This window comes from Bufo gargarizans, chromosome 6, assembly GCF_014858855.1.
Source record: "Bufo gargarizans isolate SCDJY-AF-19 chromosome 6, ASM1485885v1, whole genome shotgun sequence".
Classification (NCBI taxonomy): Eukaryota; Metazoa; Chordata; class Amphibia; order Anura; family Bufonidae; genus Bufo; species Bufo gargarizans.
The window spans coordinates 247,691,921-247,704,495 of NC_058085.1; the positions used below are offsets into that span (position 1 = coordinate 247,691,921).

General features: G+C 43.0%; 1 protein-coding gene across 2 annotated transcripts in view; it reads right to left on the reverse strand.

The window, feature by feature from the left end:
- Positions 1 to 9,038: 9,038 nt before the first annotated feature.
- Positions 9,039 to 12,575, reverse strand: part of LOC122941436 (glycine N-acyltransferase-like) — a 28,452-nt gene continuing 24,915 nt past the window's right edge. The window contains exon 6 of one of the 2 annotated variants that reach the window (XM_044298697.1): positions 9,039 to 9,529. In XM_044298697.1, the coding sequence (XP_044154632.1) occupies positions 9,136 to 9,529 (394 nt within the window). In that variant the 3' untranslated portion in view covers positions 9,039 to 9,135. Of the gene's footprint in view, positions 9,530 to 10,088; positions 10,167 to 12,575 lie in introns of those variants that run through there. The other variant, XM_044298698.1, reaches the window with a different exon arrangement.

Sequence of the window (12,575 nt, forward strand, 5' to 3'; positions counted from 1 at the left end):
TTTACAACATTCATCTGACAGGTTAGATCATGTGGTATTTTTATAGAGCAGGTCGTCACGGACGCGGTGATACCTAATATGTATACAATTTTTTTTATTTATGTAAGTTTTACACAATGATTTAAAAAAAAAATCATGTTTTAGTGTCTCCATAGTCTGAGAGCCATAGTTTTTTCTGTTTTTGGGCAATTATCTTAGGTAGGGTCTCATTTTTTGTGGGATGAGATGACGGTTTGATTGGCACTATTTTGGGGTGCGTATGACTTTTTGATCGCTTACTATTACACTTTATGTGATGTAAGGTGACAAAAAAATTGCTTTTTTTGACAGAGTTTTTATTTTTTTATGGTGTCCATCAGACAGGGTAGATCATGTGATATATTTATAGAGCCGGTTGTTACGGACGTGGAAACTTTTTTTATTTTTTTATTGAACACACTTTTTTATTTTTTATTTTTTATTTTTTATTTTACTTTTTTTTGTACCACTCTAGGACTCTGTACCACTCTGATACCCTCTGCAATGCATTACAATACATCTGTATTGTAATGCATTGCCTGTTAGTGCATTACACAGAGTAATACACTAACAGGTTGCCTAGGAGACCAAGCCTGAGGCCCCTGCACCAAACGATCAGCAGAAAAATTAAAATAAATATGGCGTTCAGAAAATGGAGACACAAAAACATAATTTTTTTCGTTCATCGGGTAACTGGATTGTTTGTCTAGGCATCAAACCATCATTTGCCGGCAGCAGATCGTACTGTCTAAACACACTCTGCTGCCGGCAAACAACGAGTCTGTATGGGGACGAGAGATGGCATTAGTGATCGCTCCTCCTTTTACTGTAGAGGGGATATCTGCACTTGAATGTAGAGGTCTCCTCCACTGATGAGCAGGCGATTGCCAGGAAGAAATGGTTCTTTCCTTACAATCGCCTGCAAAATTCTCCTGCCTAAAGGGACCTTTACTGTACAATGTCTGATGTTGTCTGTACATGTGTCCACCGACTGTAATGTTGGCAGAATATAAAGATTAGTATTAAGATGCTAATGACACAAGAAAACAACCATTAACACTTTATTTTCATTCCCATTGTCTCCTACTACAGCTCTACTGCCAAACTTGTTAATGTGTTACATGAGGTAGGGGCATGATCGACTGGTAAGAATAGGTGATATCAGTGACGTGAAATGGAAAATCATTAAAAAGAGATCTCTCAGCTGAATATACTGCCCATGTAAGGCAGTTACAGGTCAGTACACCTAGCAGTCAAGATGGCAGAAAAACATTTTGTGCCATTTGGCTAATAGAAGTGTCAAAAGAATACAGTCATGTGAAAAAATTAGGACACCCTTTGAAAGCATGTGGTTTTTTGTAACATTTTTAATAAAAGGTTATTTCATCTCCGTTTCAACAATACAGAGAGATTAAAGTAATCCAACTAAACAAAGAAAACTGAAGAAAAGTCTTTTCAAGATCTTCTGTAAATGTCATTCTACAAAAATGCCTATTCTAACTGAGGAAAAAGATAGGACACCCTCACATGTATTCCCTCTTAAATTGGCTCAGATCTCACACAGGTATATCACACCAGGTGCACATAATTAGTAGATCGTTACTCTGCATGTTGAATGAGGCTTGCCCTATTTAAACCTCAGACATTTAGTTTGGTGTGCTCCTGACTGTTGAAGTGAGAGTGAGCACCATGGTGAGAGCAAAAGAGCTGTCAGAGGACTTCAGAAAAAAGATTGTAGCAGCCTATGAGTCTGGGAAGGGATTTAAAAAGATCTCAAAAGATTTTGAAATCAGCCATTCCACTGTCCGGAAGATAGTCTACAAGTGGAGGGCTTTCAAAACAACTGCCAACATGCCCAGGACTGGTCGCCCCAGCAAGTTCACCCCAAGAGCAGACCGCAAGATGCTAAAAGAGGTCTCCAAAAACCCTAAAGTGTCATCTCGAGAACTACAGCAGGCTCTGGCTACTGTTGATGTAGAAGTACATGCCTCTACAATCAGAAAGAGACTGTACAAGTTTAACTTGCATGGGAGGTGTGCAAGGAGGAAACCTTTGCTTTCCAAGAGAAACATCGAGGCCAGACTGACATTTGCCAGAGATAAAGTTGACAAAGACCAGGACTTCTGGAATTATGTTCTTTGGACAGATGAGTCCAAAATTGAATTATTTGGACACAACAGCAGAGGACATGTTTGGCGTAAACCAAACACAGCATTCCAAGAAAAGAACCTCATACCAACTGTGAAGCATGGAGGTGGAAGTGTCATGGTTTGGGGCTGCTTTGCTGCAGCAGGACCTGGTCAGCTCACCATCATAGAATCCACGATGAATTCTACTGTGTATCAGAAGGTGCTTGAAGAACATGTGAGACCATCAGTTAGAAAATTAAAGCTGAAGCGGAACTGGACCATGCAACATGACAATGACCCAAAACATACTAGTAAATCAACCAAAGATTGGCTGAAAAAGAAGAAATGGAGAGTCCTGGAATGGCCAAGTCAAAGTCCAGATTTGAATCCCATTGAGATGCTGTGGGGTGACTTGAAAAGGGCTGTACGTGCAAGAAACCCCTCAAACATCTCACAGCTGAAAAAGTTCTGCATTGAGGAGTGGGGTAAAATTTCCTCAGACCGATGTCGAAGACTGGTAGATGGCTACAAGAACCGTCTCACTGCAGTTATTTCAGCCAAAGGAGGTAACACTCGCTATTAGGGGCAAGGGTGTCCTATCTTTTTCCTCAGTTAGAATAGGCATTTTTGTAGAATGACATTTACAGAAGATCTTGAAAAGACTTTTCTTCAGTTTTCTTTGTTTAGTCGGATTACTTTAATCTCTCTGTATTGTTGAAACGGAGATGAAATAACCTTTTATTAAAAATGTTACAAAAAACCACATGCTTTCAAAGGGTGTCCTAATTTTTTCACATGACTGTATGTGCATACACAGCAACCAGTCACTATGAGTCTGCTGTGTTCTTTCATTGTACCTATTACTGAAATGTCACTTTGACTAGTAAGAGTACAGACATGTAGCTGAAATATGCTGGCTCCACATATGGCAGACTATTAAATGTAAAAAACTGTCAAGATAGGGAGACTCAACACTTGGATGGACGGATAGCGGTGGGTTCACTGCTCACTGGGTGTCACGCCCATGCTTATGGTCGTGACTCCTTGGGAGCCGCATGCAGTTGCCCGCGGTCTGGGTGTTGTCAACCGCAGCTGGGGGCACTTAGTTGTTAGCCTCAAGTGCGGTTGCCGCGGACAACAGGTATGCGTGCGGTTGCCTTTGGTTATGTGTGTGTGTTTGTATGCACTTTCTATGTCTGGTGTGCACGGGGTTTATGTATGTGTACACTGTGACACTTCCCTTCGCCTGTGGCTGCCCGAGGCAACGTGTTGTATTGTTTACATGTGTTGGCTGTGTCTTGGCCTTCTGGCTGGCTCCCTGGACACGGTTGCCATGCATGTCATTGTCGCCGGTAACAGCTGCAGTGTAATAGTTGTTTGTGCACTTCCCCTTTTAGTGGCTTCACTACCCTGTTTGGTGATGGAAGGGTTAACTCCCTTCCCACAGTGTGTCTGTGTGGGTGTGGCCACTTTGGGCTATAAAACCTCTGTGGAGACCTGAAGCTGAGGGGTTCTTCAGCCATGGTTTGCTGGAGACATCCTCCTGGCTATTCACCATCGCGCCAGTGAGGGGCACCCTTGTGGTCATAAATGTTGTTGTGTGATGTTAAGTTATGTTTATGTGGTGTCTGTTATTATTGCAGCTATGGTTCTGGCTTCCTGTGTGTTTATGTGTGCTGTGTGCTTTTATGTCTGTGTGTGGACTTCAGCACTTGTGTCCAGGGATCCAGTCAGTGTCTCTGTGGCAGGTAGGGGTGGAAGTCTTTCACTCTTCTGCCATATCCATAGTCTGTTTATGTTTATATCCCCTTGCAGCTCGGCCAGTTTAGACTCCTGTTTCTCCGCATCCAGGAGGAACAGGTAGTCTACTCAGCTCCTAGTTCAGGGATCGGCGGAGGGTGAGTAGGGATCCGAGGTTCCTGAGCATGAGCCCTCCTACCTTCAAGGTCGGCTCATGCAGCTAGGAGTCAGGGTCGGATTAGGGATGCGTTAGGAGGTGACCTGCCCCCTTATTCTGTTGTCCTGGCCGAGCAGCGACTAACATCTCGTGGCATCGCACGGCTGAGGGTTTCCCCCATCCTCAGTCGTGACACTGGGTCACCCACCCAGTTGGAAGTGAAAATGTAGAAAAGGAATACAGCAGGCACACCAACTTCTGGAAAAATGTGGAACACTCTAAAGTACTGTATTTGAATATTTATTCAACACTTCAATAGTGCAAGATATCACACAATGTGTAAAAACACCCAATATGCATAAAAACATTCAAATAAATTCAAATAAAATACATAAAATAAAACCCCTAAATAAACGTCGCTAAATGACCAAGCAGGGAATGTTCAGAGGTGGCACTCTCAATTAGTGCAGAGTCTGGTGTATACAATCTCCTGAAATATATCGCAATAATTACATAGCAATGTCCAGCTGTAGCAAAAATAAATGCACTTCACTTTTTTCAAAAGCTGCCCATTAGCGTCTGCATAGATAGTTGCCAAACTTAATCAAATTGTCTCTATGAGACTCTTACCACTCCGTAGTATTGATTGCGTTGGTGTATCAGCAAAATCGCTGGATGGTATACTTGCACTGAGGTGTAATCACCAAGACGCTGGACGCTGATTGAGTATGGTTTGGAGCGCACAGCTCCGTTGCTTGGAGGGCGTGTTTTAGGTCAGGTGATCCTGATAAGCTGGTCAGGTGGTCAGGTCAGCTGATGCAGACGCCAAATCATGTGATACACAGGTCCTTATACCATAGCAGCAATTGGTATTGCAAATGTCCAGGGCCTATGTTGCAGTAGATATCTGTATTGGCAAATAGCCACTTCAAGAGATATGGGCCAGATTTATCACGACTCTGACAGCTCACTCCACTTTAACATATGGCTAAAGTCAGTTTTAGCCAAGTCAGATTTATGATCGGCCCTTTAAGACTTTAATAAATGTGGTTTGACGGTAGCAGTTTATCCGTCAGTAAGCAGCTTTACAAAAGTCGCACATCTTTACGAAAAAGTAGCACGTTTTTATGAAAAAGTCGCATGTTCTATTAAAAAGTCTCATAAGATAAGCATGTCCTCACTGGAGTGAAATTGCGACTTTTTTGCAACTTTTTAAATAGTCCCAATAGTAAATCTGTCTAGAGATTCATTTACATAAGAAAACACGCCCACTTTCAGAAAACTGGCGAGCATAGTGCAGAGCAGAAAAAAGTCACAAATTTGTGTGCAGTTTTAGCGTTTGGGACTTTTTGGGGGACTTTTTAACTCCATTATTCTGACCTGAGCTAATGATAAATCTGGCCCATACTCTTTATCCACAAAATTCTTCTGTACTTTGGGTCCGGACCAGTACTAGGTGTCGAAATTGCATAGTCTGCTAGACATGTTTCGAGGCTACTTGCCTCTTCCTCAGTAGCTACCAGACTGCGCTCCTCCAAACATTTTATAGGGTTCATGGTTAAAATAATTAATAAAACCTGGGATCTAATTTAGAATTCAAGTAAAACATGGAATGGATTCCAGGATGGAGACTAACTTATAAACTAAAAGGCAAATGTCGAATGTCATCGCATACATTATATGACACAAACCGCAGGAAACTACAATGCATGTACGCGTTTTCTGTGCGTCTTTCTCTCAAATGTTCCAAATCACTGCATGATGGATCCAATGGTAGTAATCTCATTCATGACAAAAACACACCACAGGAAACCCCAATACACATATGCGTTTCCTATGCGTTTTTTCCCCATATATTTTATTACATAGCGGATTCAAGCCGTAACTATCGGCCGATGTTCATATACGTTTGCAGCAATTGCTTATATGGTTTTTGCTTATAGACTATTAAATGTACTGATTTGTTATAAAGGATTAAGGGGGTCATTTATTATGGGATATACGCCACTTTTTGGCATACCTTTGTTGCAGATTTGGTATTTGGGCCTTTGCGGCAGAATCTGCAACTTTTCCTGACTCACTCCACTTTTCCAAGGTGGCGGAAAAAGGGGGCATGGCGTGGGCGGTAAAAGGGGGCGGGCTGGCAGCCCCATCTGATTCATTTTCTGTGCTTGTTTTTGGCATAGAAAAGTTGCTGGCGTAGATTTAAGCAATTCCCACGGCCACCGATAAAGCACCTAGACCCGGCGCCTCTACAATACTTAGGTGCATCAAGCAGCTGAGACATAGACTATGACCGGTGTCTAAATTGTCGGTCTTAGTAAATGTCGCCCTAAGGCCCCTTTCACACGGGCGAGTATTCCGCGCGGGTGTAATGCGTGAGTTGAGCGCATTGCACCCGCACTGAATCCGGACCCATTCATTTCTATGGGGCTGTTCACATGAGCGGTGATTTTCACGCATCACTTATGCGTTGCGTGAAAATCACAGCATGTTCTATATTCTGCGTTTTTTCACGTAACGCAGGCCCCATAGAAATGAATGGGGTTGCGTGAAAATCGCAAGCATCCGCAAGCAAGTGCGGATGCGGTGCGATTTTCACGCATGGTTTCTAGGTGACAGTCTATTCACAGTATTATTTTCCCTTATAACATGGTTATAAGGGAAAATAATTGCATTCTGAATACAGAATGCATAGTATAATAGTGCTGGAGGGGTAAAAAATAAAAAATAAAATGAACTCACCTTCTCCTCTTGATCGCGTAGTTCCCGGTATCTTCTTTACTTCTTTAATGATGAGCTGTGGGCTAAAGGACCTGTGGTGACATCAGATCACATGCTCCATCACCATGGTGATGGACCATGTGGTTGGAGCATGTGATCTGACGTCACCACAGGTCATTTATCCCACAGCTAGTAAAGAAGAGACCGGGAACTACGCGATCAAGAGGAGAAGGTGAGTTAATTTTTTTTATTTATTTTTTAACCCCTCCAGCACTATTATACTATGCATTCTGTATTCAGAATGCTATTATTTTCCCTTATAACCATGTTATAAGGGAAAATAATACAATCTTCAGAACATCAATCCCAAGCCCGAACTTCTGTGAAGAAGTTCAGGTTTGGGTACCAAACATGCGCGATTTTTCTCATGCGATTGCAAAACGCATTACAATGTTTTGAACTCGCGCTGAAAAATCGTGCGTGTTCCCTAAACGCACCCGCCTCTTATCCGGGCCAAAAATATGACGCCCGTGTGAAAGAGGCCTAAGTCTTTGAGCACAGAAAAGCTGTTTGGTTTGTTTAACATCTCAACACTATGTACAGTCACGTGCCACAAACTATGTACAGTCACGTGCCACAAAGAAACAGACAAAAGTCTTGTGAATATATCAAAAGGGTTCTCCGGGCCTGTACCTAAAAAGATCTCTTTCAGCTAACCTGTGGACAGAAGACACTTTGAGCAGTACCCAACATTACATCTCTCTGCCGATGCCATGATCCCAGCTAGGAGCACATGATCGCTCAGTGCAGTGGCGTAGCTAGAAATGACTGGGCCCCACAGCAAATTTTTTATGGAGCCCTCCTCCCCAGTAATTTTTTCGCAAGCCCTTCCTTTCATGCCACCCAATCCCTGTGGCTAGTAAAGATCGCTCAGACCAGGGCCGGCAGCTGTTCCATCCGTTTTCTACACTGTCTATACTGTCACTGTATATAATTTTACTGAGTAATACTGTTGAGGGGGCCCTGACAAAATCTTTTAGTCCTCTGCCTCCTGGATGGGCCTCTTTTGGGTCAGGGCCCGAAAGCAGCTTCTTCCACTGCTTCCCCTATAGCTACGCCCCTGGCCCAGTGGCCTGCGGGGTCTTGCTCTGGTGTTGCAACCAGATGTGCTGCTTTTTTAGCCTGTTGAGCTAGATTATGCAGCTGAACTGGAAGGAAGAGGACCACATCCAGTCTCAACATGAGAGGAACAGAATGTAGCCAGGATCATGGAATCGGAAGAGTGAAGGAAGAATAAGTACTGCTCAAAGTGTCTTCTGTCCACAGGCTAGCTAAAAGTGACTATTACAGGCCCGGAGAACCCCTTTAAGCACTTCTATCATATGTCATACCACGCCTTGCAACTACGGCTACTTTCACACTTGCGGCAGAGTGATCCGGCAAGCAGTTCTGCCACTGGAACTGGTAAAATGTATGCCAACTGAATGCATTTTAAGACTGATCAGGATCCTGATCCATCTTACAAATGCATTGCAAGAACGGATCTGTCTGGCCGTTTGTCATACGGACAAACGGATCCGTCATATGATCCATCACCATGGAGATGGATTATGTGACGGACCATGTGATGAGCGCAGTGACATCACCACAGGTCCTTTACCTCACAGGTGAAGACAGAAGAGATGTCGGCTGCGCGAACAAGTGGATTAAGGTGAGTTAAATTATTATTATTCTTTTTTTAACCCCTCCAGCCCTATTGTACTATGCATTCTGTATTCAAAATGCAATTATTTTCCCTTATAACCATGTTATAAGGGAATTACAATCTACATAACACCTAACCCAAACCTGAACTTCAGTAAAGAAGTTCGGGTCTGGGTACCACATTCAGTTTTTTATCACGCGCGTGCAAAACACATTGCACCCGTGCGATAAAAACTGAACAACGTAACGCAATCAAAACTGACTGCATGTGCGTACCTACGCGCTCGGGTTTGCTGCAATACACCTGGACGCATCCTGAACAAATCCGTCACGCCCGTGTGAACCCAGCCTTAGGATAAAACTGATCAGTTCTTATCCGGTATATAGAGCCCCTAGGACGGAATTCTATGCGGGAAAAGAAAAACGCTATTGTGAAAGTACCCTAAAATGTTATTGTGGCATAAAGTAAGGCAAAGACTGTGAGAAGCGGAAGCTGTTTGGGTATGGTCAGGAAGCCCATAGGATTCTAGTTGAATGAGTGTAGAGTGTAAAATCAAAGCAATGCATAGAATATAGAATGCAATTATTGTCACAACTAATAATTTCCACGTGTGCTCATGTTCTTATAATATTGAATCTGAGCAGTAAAGAAAGAGAGCAAAATTACAAAGGTTGAAACTTCCACTGTTGCCATCTTCCAGCCAACGGAAATCCTGCACGAAGTGTAGCTGCTTGACTGGACTGATTGTCTGGGGCTACATGGCAGTAGAGCGGACATCCCATGGAATTTTGTTTATTTGCCAATTTAACGATCATCGTACGAAACAATCCTTGATTCCTGTATTGTTTTTCGGTGTACCCCATACGCATTTCTGCAGATTGTTCACTCATTGTCCAGGCAACAGGTTTCCCAACACCCAATTTTCTTGCGCAAACATTGGGAAAGCTCTGGATGCAATGACTGATGTATCGTTCACTGAGTGGGTTCCCACCTAATGCCCAGACTTCATTGACAAGGTAGGCTTCCTCAGCTTTGAGGGTAGAGAACTGGAGGTCACTGCATGAAAAGAAATGTAAAAAAAAGCAAAAAAAAACTGGTCACGGATACTCAAAATTTGGGGACATAAGTCGACAATAAATTCAACTGCAGCAGCCAGTAATAAAACCAAAGCACTCAACAAAAGGGACATGAACGCATATGATGATAGGAAAGCAGGTGTACAATTTTGTGCACTTGTGTATATGAAAGAGAAAGCAAAATACATGATCAGGTGCAGAAACGTGGACAATGTTATTACAGGAATGGGTGGACCATACCTTCCAAGTCTAAGGAGGGACAACAATTTTTTTTTACACTGAGACATGCCTCTAACTCCACCCAATGCCTATCTATACATACCCAATCCTACTCAGACCCCTTTGTGTACCCACAGAGTAGTTATTCCCTCTTAGTACCCTTTTACAGTAGTGATGCTGAGTGCCCCCATACAGTAAAATTCCCCCTTACAGCAGTGCTGCCCACACAGTAGTTATGCCCCCTTAGTGCCCCCCTATAGTAGTGAAACACCGGTAGTGTTAATCAAATAAAAAAAACTTAATACTAACCAAGCCCCATTCTCCCGATGAATGTAGAATATCAAGGTCTCTCCAGCAGCAGACGTGATGACACGGGAAGTTGATATAATTCTAGCGGTCTGGATGTTTGTAAGCCAAAATATTACTATGATTATTATTAATATCCGTTGCTTATATAATGTCAACATATTCCACAGCGATGTACTGAGATTATCACAACTCACATCAATCCCTGTCCTCAACAGAGCCAATGTCATAGAACTGCTTATCCCATATGTATGTTTGAGGTTTAGGAAGAAATCTGAGTATCTGTAGGAAACCCATTCCAACTAAGGAGCCCAGTACGACAAGACAACATGTCTCCCCACAGTGATCATCATACCGCTCATCACTTGGTTCTTTACCAAATATATCATTTAGTCATGTAAACTGCAATTGTGGAAAACCCTCTCTAAGGGTGCATACACATGTAGGTTTTCAGTGGCATTTCTCTGCACTTTTGCGTTATTTGCGGTCATTTTTGCCACATTTTTTGTAAATAGATGTTATCTACAGGAAATATACAGGACACACAAACACTTTTTTGGGGGTAGTGCCTTTTTTTTTTTTTTACTAATTAGCTGACTCTTTTTTTGGTTTTCTAGCTTCTTTTTAAAAAATGCAAACACTGCTTGCAAAAAAAGGCAGAAAAAAACACATTACCTTAAAAATGCAGGTGACAAAAAAAACTTTTTTACCGGTAAAAAACACTTTCATGTGTGTTGGGACCCTGAAGGCTAGAAACCTTGCTGCCACACAGGTTTGTATACAGAGGCTAATCCGAACTGGCAGATTTGCAAGGGGCAGGGACACCGCTGCGGAGTGCAGGCTACCTCACAGTCCAGGGCTGGCTAACCTGTGGCTCTCCAGCTGAAGTAAAACTACAATTCCCACCATGCCCTGCTGTGGGCTGATAGCTGTAAGCAGTCTAGGCATGTTGTGAGTTGTAGTTTTGCAACAGCTGGAGAGCCGCAGGTTGGCCAGCCCTGTCACAGTCCCTTTAGCCCATGCAGTTAAGCTGGAGTGACTGCTCATAACTGTGCTCTAAAAGGAATAAATGGCAACCTGGCCGCTGACACTGAAGAACATACATAGTAGGTAGGCAGCAGCTTTCAATGTTAGAAGCATATATTATTCCTCAGACCTCAACTGTAAGCAGAGAAGTAACTCAAGAAAGCACTTTGGTTCACAGCAAACTAATTTAAAGGGTTTCTACCACCAGATTTTGACCTATTTAGCAGTCTGACACTAGCGATCTGCTAGTGTCTGCTGTACCTAACCGTGTTCTTGTATTACCTTTGTCTGCTGCGGTTAGCCTTAAAAACGTACTTGTATTGATATGCAAACGAGCCTCTAGGTGCTATGGGTGCGTCTTTTCAGCACCTAGAGGCTGCCGTCCATCTCGTCCCTCCAGCCCGCCGGCATCTTCGGCACAGGGAGAGGTCCGACAGTCACTGCCCCTGGGACGAATACAGAAGCGCACGGCGCAGGCGCGAGAATTCGGCCGAGATGGAGCAACGTAGGCTGTCAATCTAGACGAGAGGGGCGGGCTGGAGGGACGAGATGGGCGGCAGACATGGTGATTAGATGGAGCCTCTAGGTGCTGAAAAGACGCCCACATAGCACCTAGAGGCTCATTTGCATATCAACAAAACTACATTTTTAAGGTTAACCACAGCAGACAAAGGTAATACAAGAACACGGTTAGGTACAGCAGACACTAGCAGATCGCTAGTGTCAGACTGCTAAATAGGTCAAAATCTGGTGGTAGAAACCCTTTAAATGCTATGAAAACCTTCGGAGGAATTTTTTTTTTCATGGTTGCATTTTACTCATTTTTGGCAAAATGTTTTTTTTTCAATTGGACTTTATTAAATAATGTCTGTGTTTTTTGCCTTACAGGGTTAAGTTTTATCCTTTCCAACCCTCCATGCCAAAGCATTGGCTGTCATGGCATCTAATGATTGCGGAATGCCCACACCATGGTAACCCAATGCTCCCACTCTGGTGTCCGCTCTATGCTCCCCTGACGCACCTCCAGTCACTGTTCACCTCCCAGTGGTGCTGAAAGGCAGGACAAAGAAGACCAGACAGAACAGACAAAAGGGGATTTCGCACAAAGGGACGGGGAGGAGACACAACCAATTGGGGAGGATTTATAGGTTTACACTTCAAGGGCATTCCTTCTTTGAAAGGCTACAGATACCTTGTTTTAATAATTGTATTCTCACTTTCGGCTATAAATAATTTTTTCATAGTCTTTATTAAAAAATTTCAACAGTGTTTCCTCTACAGCTTTCACTTACAGTGTATCTACAGACTATTGCTTCCTCCATACCCAAGTACCCCTGACAGCTCATAAACACTACTAAGTAAAATTCTTAAAGTACAGAATTTAGATATTATCAGTTTTATGAGCTGCTACGAAAGTACAGATAAGGGCTAGAGACCACAGCTGATCACTGATGGATGCACTATGAAGCAGAAAG